The sequence below is a fragment of the Ammodytes marinus genome (assembly GCF_949987685.1).
Source record: "Ammodytes marinus genome assembly, chromosome: 2".
NCBI classification, from domain to species: domain Eukaryota; kingdom Metazoa; phylum Chordata; class Actinopteri; order Uranoscopiformes; family Ammodytidae; genus Ammodytes; species Ammodytes marinus.
This window is the reverse complement of record NC_137231.1, coordinates 10,774,443-10,791,514: the sequence shown is the minus strand read 5'-3', so window position 1 is coordinate 10,791,514 and position 17,072 is coordinate 10,774,443. Positions and strand designations below refer to the sequence as shown.

Genomic DNA, 17,072 nt, shown 5'->3' with positions numbered 1-17,072 from the left:
TGAACCATGTCATCATGAACCTGACATATATACAGTATAACTATTAGCATTATGACAAATACTAGATTCTATCACTTTATCATCAATAAATAGTGTTTTTATAATTGAATCCCCCACGCACCCTGTTGCCCTCAGCAAACATTTTCTGAGCAGCTTCCCTGGCCATGGCCTTGGCGATGGTGTTGGGGATGGGGACTCCCTGAGGCTGCGGTAGAATCCTCTGAGGAGAGGGCGATCGCCGTGTCTGGAAGTGCGGAGGCTCCAGGTGGGGTCCACGCATGGGAGGCAGTGGAGAGGGGCATCTCTCCCACTGCTGGTCCGAATGCATGCCCGCCTCATGCTCTTTGGTTTCTGACTCTCTGGCACTTACTAGCGGTTTGGACTTGGACATGGGGTGGCGTTGGTAGTGTGTCTGGGGATGAGAAGGGGGCTGGTGAGGGTGGACGGGCTGCGAGTGCGAAGGCGCGTGGGGGAGCGTGTGGGGCTGGGCTCTGGGCAGAGGCTGTACCTGTGGCTGAGGGTGATTGGGTGGGTACGTGGAGGGATACGGAGGATGTGTCTGTGAGTGCACCGGTTGAGGCATTGGAGGTGCGTCAGTTCGGCGTGAGAGGCGCGGGGAGCCCAAGAGATTGTGCGGGATGACGGCCACGGGCGAGTCCTGGGACTCCCCTTGGTTTGACAACGTCCTTACAATGAGTTCCCGGGCCTCCAGACCCTGAATCCTGTTTAACTCCACGGCCACATAGTCCGCCGTTGGGTACAGGACCTCTGCTATCTGTATTCACAAATAGACCAGGAACATCCTTATTAGCAACAAAGAGGAATTCACAATGTCGTCATACTATACAGAAGTACTACCATCACACGAGCATATCTACATATCACATATGCACATGCATTGGTAGCTCTGTTATCTGTTGGTTGAAGAGAAATACCTGAATATTACAAGATATGTCATTACAAACACATGTATAGATGTTGGTGGTCCGGCACAATAACTTGATCATGTATTACATTTTTTTTTCGATCTCTAACCCACAGTGGGCACAACTGTAGCTCAATGTGCAAAACTCTAACTACAGTCTGCACTACCAACAGGAGCTGAACAGTTCACTTCACCTGCTAAATAGGCTCAGTGCAGCAAACACTATGAACCAGCCTCATTGAGATAACACACACTATCACTCAGAACACGCTCAGAGTATAAACACTAGCATCAAACCCCAAAACACAAATTACAAACTTTTAATCTTTACAGTTTGAATAATTTGAGTTACTTCACACAAATTACATAATATTTTCTTTGATGAAAGAGTGAAATTATTTCACATGAAATTGTTTATTTTATAACATACCAGTTTTTTAGGAAAAAAATAAAGAAATCAAAATCAGAAGTTTGCTTCAATAGATACAAATTTTGTATATTTTATTGAAAACATTTCCAAATGTAGTATTTGTCTGTGTAAATCTTCTATAATTGTACTACAGAAATCAATTCCTGTAATGTTGTCATTTACTGTAAGGATGCAACTCTAAGATGTTTGTTTGCTGGAAAATTCTTATTACAGATGCAACTTTAGATCTTTGCAGATTGGGTTGCACTCTCAACCCTGCCTCTCTCAATGAGAGACCATAGCCCCTTTTACACAGCCAGTGAAAGCCGGGAATATGCCGGAATTTCGGCCCAAGCCCTGTTGTATAAATGCGACCGTTGCGGAACGGGGGAAGAAATGTGCGAGAAATTGTTCCGGGAATTTTACTACCTCGGGGGGGGTAGTAAGATTGCCGACACAATCAGTTCCGCCTCTCTGTTTAAATGCGGCCAGCTTGTTGTTGCGGAACAAGGGGGCGTTTGACGTTCCATAGCCTACGTTCTAAACATGCGACCATGTTAGCAGTTGAAGGACGTGTGTTTAACATTAATCACGGCGGCCTGATGTCCCGTAAAAATCACCAAATAAAAGGAACAGCATATAATCTAGCTGGTCATAAGGTCCGCTGCTCAATCCAAACCCCCACGCTTCATTTTGCAGAGTGTATGAGTCTATTTCTGCCCGGGGAAAGTTGTACAATGGGAAAGCTAGGCTAGGCTAAGCTAGGCTGCGACCGGATCGCCGCCGCTATTATTATCCTAAATCTGAGCGTATATCCACACTTTATTTCTGTCTACAGTAACGTGACTTCACACACTGTGTGTATGTGTATGTCTGATTGGCAGATCTCTGCCCTCACAAAGAGACTCGCTCACAGCCAACCTGTCACACAGACACCCACCCACATACACACAAACACAGGTGACGCAGTGAGCGGAGTGATGTTGTCAGTTTGGTTAACAGTTCCAGAGATGTTGGACTCAGCGCGTAACGAGATCAACCGGCACACCGTGGGGACAGTAAAATACGGCCCTCTTAGTGCAAGCTCCAGCACTTCTGCTCTCAATTCACCGGCCAGTGTTGTTGTTGTAAAGCAGCTGACCGGCGCGGCGCTAAATGCTTACGTCACACCTGACGCTGCTTACAAGCACCTCTTTCATTCCGGAGCGCTGTGTAAAAGGGGCTACTGATGCGCCAGCAGGCCGGCGTTGCTTGGTTCTGTGTAAATAACACCGAACCAAGCAGAGCCGGCAAATTGCCACTCTTTCGTTCCGTCAATATGCCGCAATCTCTGTGTAAAAGGGGCTCATGATTCACAACAGGGTCTATCAGTGTAGCCCTTACGTATTTCATCAGAAATTACAGCTCTATGTATTTTAGGTCTTCCTCCACACATACACACTCTCTCTGCCACTCTTCTCCCTCCACCAACCTGTCTTCATTGCTCCATTTTCAAAAGAAAGTATTTTTGAGAAGAAAGTACTTTCCCTATTTACTGTATATGTTCACTAAAAAATCTAAAACAAGACACCTTCTTAGTGGCTCAGTTGAAATTGCAATCCACAGTGTTTCAAATGCACCAGGATGAAATCCATTCTGTTTTGAATGTATGGTTTACAGTTGTGACAGCAGTGTGTTAGCATTTGAACAAAGTGCTGGAAATCCACAGTGTTGAACAGGTTGTGATATAATCCATGAGAGTTTTGAAAATTGTGTTTAATCAATGAAAAATTAGCTAGTGTTTGGTCCACATGAACTGCTGCTGTGCATAGTGTTGTTAGAGTTTTGCACATGTCGCTCCAGTTGTGCCCACTGTGGTTTAGCGATCGAAAAAAACTTTAACCATAGCACCCACTTCGTCCAGTTAGTTTTTAATGTAACTGGACACTATCATGTTTTATAGCCACATTTAAAAGGAGCATACCAATAAAGACACACACATGTCATAGTGACAGCACGATGGAGTTTGTCATAGCTCCCTTTTCTGGTGTTACGTAGTGACAGCACTAAATTGGTAATATAGTAACGTTTGTCCCTTGGGGGCTGGATATCAGCATTATTTAGTCTCTCCAGGAGATGGCAATAGAGCGCTGCTCACATATTTCACCATTAAAGGCTACCTGTGTTAAGAAGTGTATTGTAAGACCAGAGAGAATGGCACTTGTTCTGACATTTGGTACCTTTTGTCCCTTTGTGCACACGGCATAGCCAATGACACTGGCCCCGTTGGACGTTCCTGAAGACGTCAGAGCCGGTGGCTTCCATCTGACCTGCAGCATCCCGGGCGTCTCATACTGGATATGCACCTCCTGAGGAGGGAGAGGGGGCCCTGGGGAAAACAACACACATGCTGGATAAGGAGAGAAGAAGAAATACAGCTCAACATTGGTTGAACCATGTCTGCCTATTTGATTTTAAAAAATGTTTTAAAGAATGTGCAGATTCTGTAATGTAGACTGTATTTAATAACCATTTCACATGGAATTGGGGGAACTCCATTATATGTCTAACAAAGAACTGTATGGAGCCTAACGTTATGGTATTACCTAGCATTATTCCAGAAACATTACATGTAGCAAATTATTAGTCAGTGACAGCTCAATGTAGTGTGTATTCTATTCAAATATTGTAATTTGAGGGATAATTTTGTTACATTTATGCTCAGCTTATCTCTCTCAATTTTCAGCCATCAGTGTGTACAGCAATATCCTGTTGCCAGATTTTCCGCTGACAATATTCTATGGAGGATCAGGAGAAAAAAAATTATTGCAATTTCTACAATCTGTAAGTGCGGCCTGCATACTAAACAACATGCCCATCTGTGCAGGGCTGCCGCTCCCCTGCAGTCACACACTGAAAGAGAGAGTGAGCAGATGCAGTCAGCAGTATCTCCCAGCTGCACCGGTGCAGCTGTTTGTCGGGCAAGAATCTAAATTAATGCAATCTTAATCACATTTCTACGCTGACTGTCAGCAGACGACACAGGCACAGTTTTGAAACAGCAGCAGTGGCTGTCTGGAGACTTCATTTGCTCTTCTTGTCATTTTTAAACTATGCCATAAACAAGCTCCTCCGAGAACCAGAATGAGTGTTTAACTGAATATTTAAGTGGAGCCACTGTTCATTTATACTGGACGCAAACAGCACAGACACCAATTTCCAGGCATGGAAGTGGAGGCTGCTCCACATGACTAATATTAACACAAAAATAACTAAGAACTAATGAAGTCACTTGTTAAGTAGAACACACACTGAGTGTAAAAGCCTAATATAGTGCCTACAGCCCATGTCCTTTGTATTGGCAACAGTTGTCCGCCAATGATACCGAGACTATTTCACACACCTCTAATTAACATGTTCAATAGATAGATCATTTAATGAACTCTCAGCATGTTAGTCCGTCAGCTGCCAACAGAAAATGTCGATTCAAACTTCAGCCTCACTCTCTCTCTCTGTTCTCCCCTCTGTTTCTCAGTCACTCCCTCTGTTTTAGCTGTTGTCTCTAATCTTATTGCTTTTATCTTTTTCTAATATCTTTGAAATGGCAGTTTAGGTCTCCTTTCCATGTTAAATAAAGGTTAAATTATATATTTTTATTCAACAATATTCAACCATATGAAATGAACCATATTTAATCTGCATATGTTGCCTTTTTACATTCTCACTTTAAAAGATTTCCCAAAGCGAGACAGTCAGGCTGTGAGACCAACAGTAAAGCGCCAGCAAGGCCCCCTGGGAGAAGAAAACCCTGAGATCTACGCTCACTAATTTGGCTTCCAGAGACTCTTTTTTTTCTAGTGTTATGTAGCTTTTTCCAGCAAAGGCTTTTACTATGTTTTCTCATTGCACTTTTCTTTTTTTCTTTTTCTACCATGCATGTGTCTTATCGCAGTAGTACACACACACCCACGGGCGCAATCTTAAAGTGGCTTTGGAGAAATGAAAATGGCTCAGATGTTTGTCAAGTTTGTAAATGTAAAGGGCATGGCGTGGGGGTGAGTGCATAAATAGATTTAAATGTTAGATGTAAATTATCAGATGTCTTTCAATGTGAAATATCAGATGACTTTGAAACAGAACAGAATATTAATAACATAAATCAGATTGGGGGCAATGGAGAACAATGTGACCTTTTTATCATAAATACACATTTTAAAACAGAAATGTACAAACTAACAGCATTTGCAGAGACTGTGGTTAAGTGAGTGCTATAATGAACCTTGTTTCCAGCCAAAGCTTGTAATTGTTTTCAATTACATATCTCTGAAAGGTGCGCAATATGCCCATTGACAAACAAAAGACGGACAAGGTAAGCGACTAGCTAGTCATTGTCAGGCCTTTTGCAGCTAAAAAGGTCTCAAAAGGGAGTGACTGTTCGAATAACATATGCAAAAAACATGTCTCCAAATGAAAGGTAATGTTACTCTGTCTTTGCTAGATGTGTAATTAAGCAACTATTAGCAAACAATTTCAGCTCAACAAGTTTTTACCACCTCCAAGTGGTCAAAAGAACTGATCAAAATCAGACCATGTTCACCATCTTATTGTAGTATGATAGCATGTGATAACAAGCACTAAACAAAATGTCATTCTAAGGCTATTGGGAATCTTATAAGCTTTAAAGGATTTGGTCTAAACTTCCAAAGTATTGGACAAATTAAGATTTTGAGCCAATGATGGCCCTAGATGAAAAGTCAAAGGATAGTCAAAGTTCCTAAGAGGTCGGGTGGAGGGGGATATGAATGTCCAAACAAACAAGCATACAGAACATAATGGCCATGGTTTACTGAACAGATAAAAGTGCTCATGTGAGTAATGTTTTGGAGGCTGACCTGCAGGCTGAGTGCAGAACTCCACAGAAATTTCCCTCTTGTCCCTATGATCCAGGGGAAGCTGCCAAGGCACCTGATGCGGCTGTGCCACAACCTTCACCTTGTAAACTGTCATGGGCTTCAGGTTGAAGAACTTGTACTTGTAGCCCCCCGCCTTGACCATGTCGTACTCAGCACCGTTGAGGAAGATGGTGTGACTGTAGTTGCTGTTGCTGGGCATCCAAGAGAGCTCAGCTGAGACCTGCGTGATGCCGTCCACCCGCAGGTAGTAAGGTGCCACCACCACATCCTTCCCCACGAGCATTGTACACCGCAGCTCGTCTGATGGGCCTCGCTCTGTGATGCTCTGCACTGAGATACGGTAGGTGTTGGTAACAAGATTGAGCTTTTCAATTAGTGACTTTGTCCTGCCCCCGTAGGGGACACTCATGCGCACCTCCTTATCCACCAAGACATTGTAGCCACTGATGGAGCCCCAGCCTGGTGGGACCACAGGGGGATCCCAGCCAATAATAACACTCTTGGCAAGTTGTTTAATCAGGTTGATGCGGCGGGGATAAGGCACAATGTCTTCGCCAACCTCGTCGGTGCTGACATCCAAGGTTCCTGTCCCGTTGCTGGAGGAGCCCAGGAGGTCCATGCCAAAGCTGCTGCTGCTTAGACAGTCTAGTTTACTGTCAGACAGCAAACTGCTTATACTTGTTCCCGTGCAGACACCCACTCTATGAGAGCCTAGGCTACTGTGGTTGAGGTAGCCAGGTTCTTTAGCCACTGTGTCCCTGTGCTTGACAGATGCTGTCTCCTCATCCTTGAGAAATTCCACAAAATTGGATGGGACAAGTCCCCGCTGTCCATCCAGTAGCTCTCCTGAGAAACAAAAAGGAGATAGTCGGTATTGCTGCTAATGTTAAGGACAAAAGGTTAAACAATGCCAAGGCAGGTCAGACCTTCGTAAAAGCCATCTTCATCCATTGTTCCGTAAACGTAAAGGTACTTCCCTGCCACCAGGGGGAGTTCTGCCTCAGGATTCTCATTAGGCCCATCATAAGGATTGTAGCTACATTGAGAAACACAAAATAAAAAATTCAACCAAATTTATATCAGGTATTTATATAATGTTTAAATAATTTTAAGCGCATTAGGCACCAGTTGTCTTCATCTGCGGCAAAACTGTTTGTACATGCTATGCTCAACTGCTTATTGCATAACAACCTGGTCGCAGGCAGGTATGACTACACTTATGCATGTGTACCAACTTTATCGACATATTTTTATAGTGCTATACAAACAGCCAAGGAATTATCATCATTGTAACATCCCGAAGAAATAGGATTTCCTCAGTTTGTGACACCCCCTTATTTTATTTTTGATACATACCTAATGTTCAACATTATGCATACTCTTAGGGTGTATTCACACATGGAAAGTCCGTTAGTTCACTTGCTTTGGTCCAGACCAAATAGAATTACATTTTTTTTTTTGGTGTGGTCCACTTTCATATTGCCCCTCTTGCAAGTGAACCAGCATTACGAAGCAAAACCACACGTGATCTGAGGTCATTCATTCATTGGACAGACATTCTGGGGTGGAGAGAAGCAGGAAGAACAAAGTAAAAACTGCGAATTTCTGATATAATATGGGGTTAAAAATAATAAAAAGGCCTACATCTAGCCTATAAATAAAGAAGAAAAACATCAAATTATTGTTGTTTCATATGGTTATAATATGTAGCCCTATGTCAATGCCACGTTATGTGTCTTTTAGCCTACGATGTGAAACATAATTTTTTCTGTATTTTTGCTGCTGGACGCGCGGCTCATGTGAAGAATAGGCTCAAGCTGAAACACAGCTGATTAAGCTGTGTATCAGCTTGGTGTCAGTTTGGCGCAGTTCAGCTCCAAACTGACACGGGACAGTATTGACGGTCCTGTTGGGAAGAACAATAAAAACACACTCTTCATGCAAAGTGCAGCGTGAACCTGTTGGCACTGTAGGCCACACATGTCTGAAAGATGCGCACCGAAGGCGGAAGTGCACCTGAGTTTGTTTCAACCGAACTAAATGTGTGAATACACCCTAAAACCCCGTCCTCTCAGAGGATGCCTTACATTCCCTTGCCAGTGACAGTGCTGGTAGGACCAGAGCGTCCTTTAGGGGTGACTGGACACCGCAGTTCAGAAAGACTTCTTGTGGTCAATCTGCTTTCTCAATAGCAGATATTAGAAACTTAGAAGTTGTGCTGTACTTAAAACTAGCCTCAAGTCTTGGCTGAAGAAAAAAAAGAAGATTGCTAGAGCTGATTAGGTAAAAGTAGATTAGATATTGGTGTTTTCATTGACATATGCTTTGATTGATATCATATGGCTTTATAGTGATTGTGAAATACTGATGTAATGTATCTATTTTCTTTAAGACCACAGCCAAAAACTCTTTGAGAGAAAGCAAATACAATTTTTCCATGACTTGTCTACACAAAGTGACCAGCTCAGTTTATTCTATTTTTATTATTATCACTCATCATCATAATAATAATAATAATAATAATAATAATAATAATAATAATAATAATAATAATAATAATAATAATAATAATAATAATAATAATAATAATAATAATAATAATAATAATAATAATAATAATAATGGATAGGATTTATATAGTGCTTTATTCCCTAAGGACTCAAAGCGCTTACAGGGTTCCAGGTTCCATTCATTCACACACAGTCATACCGGTGGTGGTAAACTACAATAGTAGTCACAGCTGCCCTGGGGCAGACTGACGGAAGCGTGGCTGCCATTCCACACCAACGGACCCTCCGACCACCACCTCAAACATACAGCAGTCATACACATTCACACAAGGCAAGGTGGGTGAAGTGTCTTGCCCAAGGACACAACAACCATGACACAGGTGGCCGGGCGGGGATCGAACCACCAACCCTTGGATCATTGGCCAACTGAGCCACGGTCGCCCCGCATAGAATGTTCAGCGGCTTCACTTTGGTTCGGGGGTTTCTGTAATGTTGACACAAAGCCACTTGCCAGAACTTGAAACCTGATACACTGTGTGTTTTGTAAACTTACCTGTACCGAGCAGTGCACAGACGAACCTTCCCTGTGAACCTCGGTTTCCTGGTAGTTGAGCCGAGTTCTTTGTCCATCTAGAGAAGACAGAAAGTGCAGAAATAATCCTATTGTCAGCATCTGTTTTCACATCAGAATTTGGAAAAAACAGAGTGGCAAGTTATAGAAGACAACACTAATACATTCATTTGAACCTGTTCTATAAAAAAAGCTTCAAATCAAAAACACTGGGTCAATTTGTAGTTGTATTCCGTCGGGTTAAACTGGCATCTGCAAACTCATATCATTTTGTTGGAAATCCCACAATATACACTATGTTTATTTTGTTTGCAACTTTTTTCCAACTTTAAAAATTTAAAATATTTGGTCTATCCCATATCGCTAGCCTGCATGAGTAAAAGCTTCCTGCTTTGTGGATTTTTTCCTGCTCAGCCCAACAACAGATTACTTAAGATTATGGATGAGGATGATTAAAATGAAGCAGCACTTACAGTATCAGTGCTGTATGTACTAAAGCATTACAAAGGTGTGAGCAAGGTAAAATATCAAACATTGGTATGTAGAGCTCACTAAACACAGCTAAGGAGAAACTGTTAAGTTTGTTTTTGTCACGTGCTGTTGTAGGAGCTTCAAATAGCTGAAACAGGATTTGCTTTGGGTAAAGAGGGAAGAATAATGCATCTCAATTTTATAGAATTCTTCTCAATTGCAGCCCTACATTGTCTTTTAAGACGCTAAGATAGTCTTGCCTTGCCCCATTCTGCAAAGTGTAAATTAAGAAATGTGCAGCAAAGCAAAATCTATTTGGGATGCAAACAGACACTCTCATATACCTCAGAGAGGAAAGCCCGTGCAGGGCTGCGGGTTCGACTGCGAGTGAGGAATGTTGGCTTGACAGAGAGGAGCTCTGGCTTGTCTCCACTGATCTGGAGTGGTCGAATGAACTCCGATATCAAAGATCTGCTTGTTGGAGCCTCATTGCCTGTGGAACAAACAGACCTAACATCAAGCTTGTGACAAAAAGACACGTAACAAAATATATTATCAACTATATTGCAGACAGAAAGGTATACTGAAAACGGGAATGAATACATCAACATTTAAAATGGTACTGGCACACAGGCTTATCTACATTGTTTCAAATGTAATGCAAAGCACAAGAAAATCTTCAATGCTCTATAGTACTTTACATACTGTATATTAGCCTTTTACCTGCACTACTTGATTTACTCATTCTCCTTTCAAAGGGTATTACTAACTATCTGAATAGATTTACACGTTTATATTTGATAAGCAGGTCTTATTTAGGTTGATATCTCACAGTACCATATTCTTCTGTAAAAAATATTAATAATGTGTTTGAATATTATTCAATTCAACCTTCATTGCAAGAGTTGAATGATGCATGCTTCTGTAATTAGTGAAGCATGTGTGTAATCACAAAAACAAGTGAAACACAAACAGAGAACAGGTTTTGCCAACTACAGGCTATTTGTCACTCTGAATGAGTATTTCATTAACAGTTTGTGTTAACTGCAGATTAAGGCAGAAGGCTCTCAGACTTGAAATTTCCGCTGGGAATTTTTCACCTCATTGCGAGAGAACTGTCTCCTCTTCTAATATGTACACTGGAGTAACTGCCAGAGCCTCTCACATGACAGAAATTATACATTTATTTAAGTGCACATTTCTTTGGTTTGAGTGGGCTACGTCAAACAAAAAATAATTTGGTGGCCTCTTATTTATTAACTTCAGTCGTAAATGAGATTTCAGCGCTTTAAGAAAATATGAGTATATGAGTAATTCAATATCAATGTTGCCCGCTTGTTCTTTGCACTGATGGTCTTGTTTGTTGTTACATGTCATTTATGATCATCAGAGGAAAAATCTCACTATTTTGAAAATATTTAAAAGTTCCTCGTAGCAACTCTGAATAGTAACACATGACCTAAAGGAAATGTTTATTTATTCATAAGGAAAACTATTTAAAGAGCACCTATTATGCTTTTTCAACTTTTATGACCTATGAACGTTGTTATAATGATTTATAGTCATGTTTAACCATACTAAAGTGTCAAATAATGACGTACATGCATTTAGACGTATTCCCTGCTGACCGTCTGGGGTGGCTGTGCAAAGCGCTAAACACTAAGGACGCCGGTCGCGATTCACTTGTTCAAATTTCTGGGATTTATCTACGTAGAACAATCCGGATTTTCCATGTATGGTAATGCTGCAACGTGCTCAGGCACGCTCCTGCCACGCCCCGACCTGCCTGGTCAAATCTGCCCGCGCACTGAAAGTCTTCCGGAAGGTAACCTATCACAACGGAGTGGGGTTGGCAGGAGGGGGGCGAGGGGGCGGAGAAGGACGAAGCCGAGTGTGGACAGAGAATGCTGAAAGCCCCCAGATGAGAGGAAGAGCTTCCCGAAAATCTACATAGTTTTTTGTGCTGTGATTTGTGTCAGGTTGATCTATAGGAGTCATTAATAAGAAATGAAGACCAGAAAAGTAGCATAATAGGAGATATTTAAGCTCTGTGCATCAATGCAATGCTGAACATACCTTTTCCTATGGGGGCAGCCAATCCATTAAGGAGCTGTGATAGGGATTTATTGGGCGAGCCAGGAGATTCACATAAAGTTATGGGTTCAGTGCTAAGAATATCAAACTTCCCAGCCTGGAGCCGGAACTTCTCCAGCTCTTTTGACAGGAGGTTGAACTGCTCACTCTGACTCCGACATTTCTCCTCCAGCTCGCGAACTTTGGCCTGTGGATTGGTTTGGGTGGAGAGTCATCAAGAGGGGAGTGCGAGACAGAGAGGGAGAGAGAGGGGTAGACAGACAGACAGACAGACAGACAGACAGACAGACAGACAGACAGACGGGGAGAGAAAAGATAGGGAATGAAGGAAAACAACAGAAGGAAAAATAAGGAAAACACAGGATGCAATACTGAATATTCTTTAGACAGAAATACAAGAGTAGGCACAAATGTACAGCAGGTACGTATACATTGCTTTACGTCTACTGTCTACACACAGAGAGAACATGGGACGAGATTGACAGTTGGACTTCTAAAGTTAGGAACGGTCATTAGTATTACAAAGAAAAACTTCTTGAAAAGACCACTATTGACAGTACAGTATACAAATCACATGCACAACTACAGTTAATGCTAACTTTACTGGAGCAAAATGATCTCTTGCTACTGCTAAGGCAGTATGAATACCCAAACTGCACAGTGTCTTAGAGGATGATGCTGATAGTATTCTATATTTCTACCTTTTGTCAAGTAATCCCTTGAAGAGACCAATACCAGCAAAAATGAACCAAAGGCTTATTTATGTTATGTCCCTTAGCACTACATTGTTATTCAATGAGCCACATTGGGTGATATGGACAAGTTTGCAAATTGGTACTAGTCTTTTCATGGGATTTTTTAACAGTAATGAAAATATAAAATAACACCATACATCGTCATATCCTTTAAGAGCAGGACACTTCACTGCAACTAACACTGATAAACCAAACAGAATTCTTTGGGCAGGTGTAATGGAAATTCCAGGTGCTACAACAGGATTTTTCAAGTTGAATGATAGAACATCAACAATCACCACTGTCTCAAACCAGAGATTCTCTGGAGGACACTGAAGCTACCATGGAATTTGTTAGCACTGCCCAACACACAGCAACGCCCCCTGCCACTACACTGCTTTCTGTGAGATTCTGTTAGCACAGAGGCCAATTCATGCAGACAGGTTGATGCTGGATATAACATGCTGTTAGCAGACAGACAACAGAGTAATTCCTGCATGTGTTAAATACAATGAGTAAGTTAAGAGGTGCTATTTTTAATAGCATCATACAGTTCTCAACTGTATGGCAACTTAAGTACACAGGTTAAAACACATGCTGAATAACATGCAAAGCTATAATGGAAAAGGATCACATTCATTACTGTTTGGCAATGTGATCCTTTGATATCTATACAATCTAACACTGTTCACTCAAAAAGCTGATATCTACTGAATGCTTCAATATATAAATGGAATTTTTAGGTGAAAAACTGAAAGGTTGAATTCATACAAAAATATTGTTTCATTGTAATCTATTTTACTAATGAAATACTTTCCTGTGCTTATATTTTGTGGCATGATATTGTTGTTCACATCTTAAACACACACTTTCACCACGTGTTTAGTTTTATAAAGTTAGATTTGCTCGCCTCAATGTGTTGATGCGCTTTGATTATGGGGGATTGAGGTCGGTCAGTGAGGCCCCAGGCATTCGTCTTTAAGTGGAGTGGATCCATATTTTCTGAGACTTGATTTAACGAGTAGAAGCTTTTCATCAATTGTTAAGCGAGTGTTGCTGAATTTTTCTTTATGATCAAGTCAGAAAGACCTCCAGTTTATGCTGTCAGTCATGATCCAGACTTTCAAAAAGATTTCCACTTGTAAGTTTGCTTTGATGGGAAATGTGAAACAGAGCTGAGTGGGTGGTAAAGCCCAAGAAAAGCCCTGAATATTTCTGAAAACCAAAAAGCAAAGATCACACGTCAGACATTTGCCATTTGACATTTGCGTTATGTCACCTTCTACCTTTCGAGTACCACTTGTATATTGTGTTCATCATCAATACAAAACTAGGGCCGTGATAAATAATTTTTGTTTGTAATGTTTGGTTACCATTACATGCGGGTAATTTATCACCTATTGACTATACTGGGAAAGGTGTAAAGATTATCAAGGAAAAAAATAAAACAATTCTGAAATACCTGCATGCTGTCCAAGTGGTTCTGTATAAGCATAAACACACACCCATTCAGTAAAAAGAGATTTAGGAAAGAAATTAAGGACAATTACACATTTGAGGTAAACACTCATACACATTTTGAAAGCAAAACACACACATTATTAGGGGTGGGAATCTCTTGGCACCTCACGATTCGATTTCGATTCAGAGGTCAACGATTCGATTCAAAATCGATTCTCAATGCATCTAAATGCAAAACATTTTTCATGTACATACCCATGTGTGATTTTCTAAAAAGATATTCATATACACATCTAAGTTTGCTACTCAGAGTTTGCTAAACACTTCCTACTTTTGTGATGATCATTAAATACAATCAACAGATGAATTACCTTCTCTAATATAATATTGTATTAGAGAAAAAGCTTTTCTTGTCACAAATATGACTTTCTATGAACAGTGCAATAATCAATGCAGCTTGCATTTCAACACAATATGGAAGTATGTAAAAACTAAATCGATTAATTTTTTTTTTCTTCTAATCTTGTAAATCATGTTTCTATAGGATTTCTATTCTATTATTTTCTATGTCATATGAACACATTGTGCAAAAAGTATGGCTTGGAATTCAGCTCTCATACAAAAACGTAAACAGAAATAAAGCCAGTTCTGGTCATATGGGTTTGCTGCCCTCAGCCCTTTTGTCGCCACTTTTGTTAAAAACTTGCACGTGTGGTGTGCATGTGCAGTGGCGCAGGAAGTACTAGTATTTACGAATCGATTTTTTTTTTCTTTTAAATTCCGATTATTAATTTACCTGAATCAATTCGGAATCGTTCGAGAGAATCGCGATGCATTGGAGAATCGATTATTTTTCCCACCCCTACACATTATGGTCTGTGACAGTGTGTTGTTATAATGTATCCTACACTCTGAAAATTGTCACAAGTCAATTTAACAATAGTGTGTAAATAAATCTACATAGTCAGTCCACGATTTAGATTTTAAAACATGATAACTAAAAAAAAAAAAAGGTTCAGCTAGTGAGGTCAATAAGAGCAGGAAGTGGTTTTAGGTACACACAGGTCTGCCTCAGGGCTGACAAGTCCCCTATCCTCCAGCAGCAACCACATAAACACACACACATAGCCCCCTCCCCCCAAGAACCATGACGCTCACCTCTAACAGATGGACAGCGCCCTCATGTTCCTTTTTTGCCACAACCTGAGCCTGGGAAACATAGGGTGCAGTGTTTCAGTTCACTTTCATATATATTGCAGTTTAACTTTCAGTTTTAAAAAACCCAATGACATGCATTTACAGAAAAAAATCCTTGATTCATAGATGCTCAGTGTGGAAACGGAAAGAAAGAAAGAAAGAAAGAAAGAAAGAAAGAAAGAAAGAAAGAAAGAAAGAAAGAAAGAAAGAAAGAAAGAAAGAAAGAAAGAAAGAAAGAAAGAAAGAAAGAAAGAAAGACAGACATTTACCAGCAACGCCTTGAATTGAGCAGCGATCAGTTCCTACTTGAACACAACCACCTCAAGATGTTCTCACCTTTAATATTATACGTATTTTTAAGCGTACTTCATTTTCAAAACAATGAGTTATGCAACATGAAACAATTATGTGCATGCAAGAAATATCATTTAATCAAGGAAGCATATGCGAGGCAGTCTACTTCGCTTACCTGTGAAGTACATTTGCTTGAGAGCATCTCAAAACTACAGATAAAACTGTAGATATGGCTATGGAAAAATTTACATCTGGGGCATAACTAAATGTCTTATTTTTTCCCATTTGGTTTACCCCAATATATAATTTGATTTTCTAGAGCTGAAACTGGCCCTTAATTTTACAATTAAAAGAATGTTTAAATTGAAATTAATTTAATAGCCTCCTGCAATATCAACAAGCAGAAAGCTGCCATTCCACGAGAATCAGACCACTTGCTCCCTTGAAGTTTGAGTTTGAGATCGTTTATCAACCCAGATATCTCATAGTCAGCTTAGAACCAGTTTAATTTGCAATGCACATCTGACACTGACAATTATTTCTCCTCGTATTATGTACCTAGAACAAGTTGCCACGGTATATGTCTGAATGGCTGCTTAAGCTATATCTAAGATAAATTGCCTACATTCGGGGACTGTGCAAAGAAACATAATTGTGGACATATTTTAAATGGTGTTCCATCCATCCTAAATGAAGTGGGCTGGTGCAGTCAAGAGGAATATGGTTTGGGTATTATAGAAGCACTGAACTGTACAAAAAACAAAGAATAATACACGCCATTTCTCTTATGGGAACTAGAAACATCTGTTGGGAAAAAACAAGTGTTCCACATGAATATGAGAGCATCTGTGGGACTTTACAATTTCATAAATCTACTTTGCAGGCAATTAATTTAGGAGAATGCAGAGAGTGTCTGTAGGAAGATAAGGCAGTAATAAGCTTCTGCTAATGAGAGAAAAAAGCTGAGAAATGTGCCTGTGAAAGGCTGACTGTGAAGTTAGAGCCACACTGCAGCAACAGCAGCACAGTGGCAAACACACACACACACACACACACACACACACTGTTTCTGGAGAAGGCATTGGTGACAATTCCTATCACGTTCATACTATCAGCAATCTCAGCCATTGCTTGGCTGCTCTGACATTACAGTCAGCTCCAGTGCACAGAGCAGGAAGCCCAACCATCAAATGGCCTGGGCCAGCATTTTAGTTTAAGCAAGCCTCTAAAAAGTGTCATATCTACTCTGGGTTTTGAGTGTTTGATTTGCTCGCTTGTAACAAACAAGAGGAGCGCTCCTGAAATGTCGGGCACTCAGGGTTTAGAGAGTGATAGACAGCTGAAGGGTTGGGTTAGGAGGATGCACTAGGGGAGAGCTTTAGTAGGGCCAGTGATGAAAATATTGAGAGGTGAGTGCAATTGGCTTTTCAGAGCACTATACTTTGCTCTTTCTATAACACAGTCTTTGAGGCGACTTTCACCTTTGCTGGACTGCATGTACCACGACGGTGCTC

At 40.8% G+C, this 17,072-nt stretch overlaps 1 protein-coding gene across 1 annotated transcript in view; it reads right to left on the bottom strand.

Annotated features, from left to right (window-relative positions):
* Nucleotides 1-17,072, bottom strand: part of rimbp2b (RIMS binding protein 2b) — a gene marked incomplete at both ends in the record, with an annotated part of 64,147 nt that overhangs the window by 13,170 nt on the left and 33,905 nt on the right. The window contains 9 exons of the mRNA XM_080043787.1: nucleotides 122-775; nucleotides 3,554-3,702; nucleotides 6,206-7,072; nucleotides 7,153-7,262; nucleotides 9,290-9,366; nucleotides 10,123-10,271; nucleotides 11,855-12,059; nucleotides 14,069-14,089; nucleotides 15,226-15,276. Of these exons, the coding sequence (XP_079899913.1) occupies nucleotides 122-775; nucleotides 3,554-3,702; nucleotides 6,206-7,072; nucleotides 7,153-7,262; nucleotides 9,290-9,366; nucleotides 10,123-10,271; nucleotides 11,855-12,059; nucleotides 14,069-14,089; nucleotides 15,226-15,276 (2,283 nt within the window). The remainder of the gene's footprint in view (nucleotides 1-121; nucleotides 776-3,553; nucleotides 3,703-6,205; nucleotides 7,073-7,152; nucleotides 7,263-9,289; nucleotides 9,367-10,122; nucleotides 10,272-11,854; nucleotides 12,060-14,068; nucleotides 14,090-15,225; nucleotides 15,277-17,072) is intronic.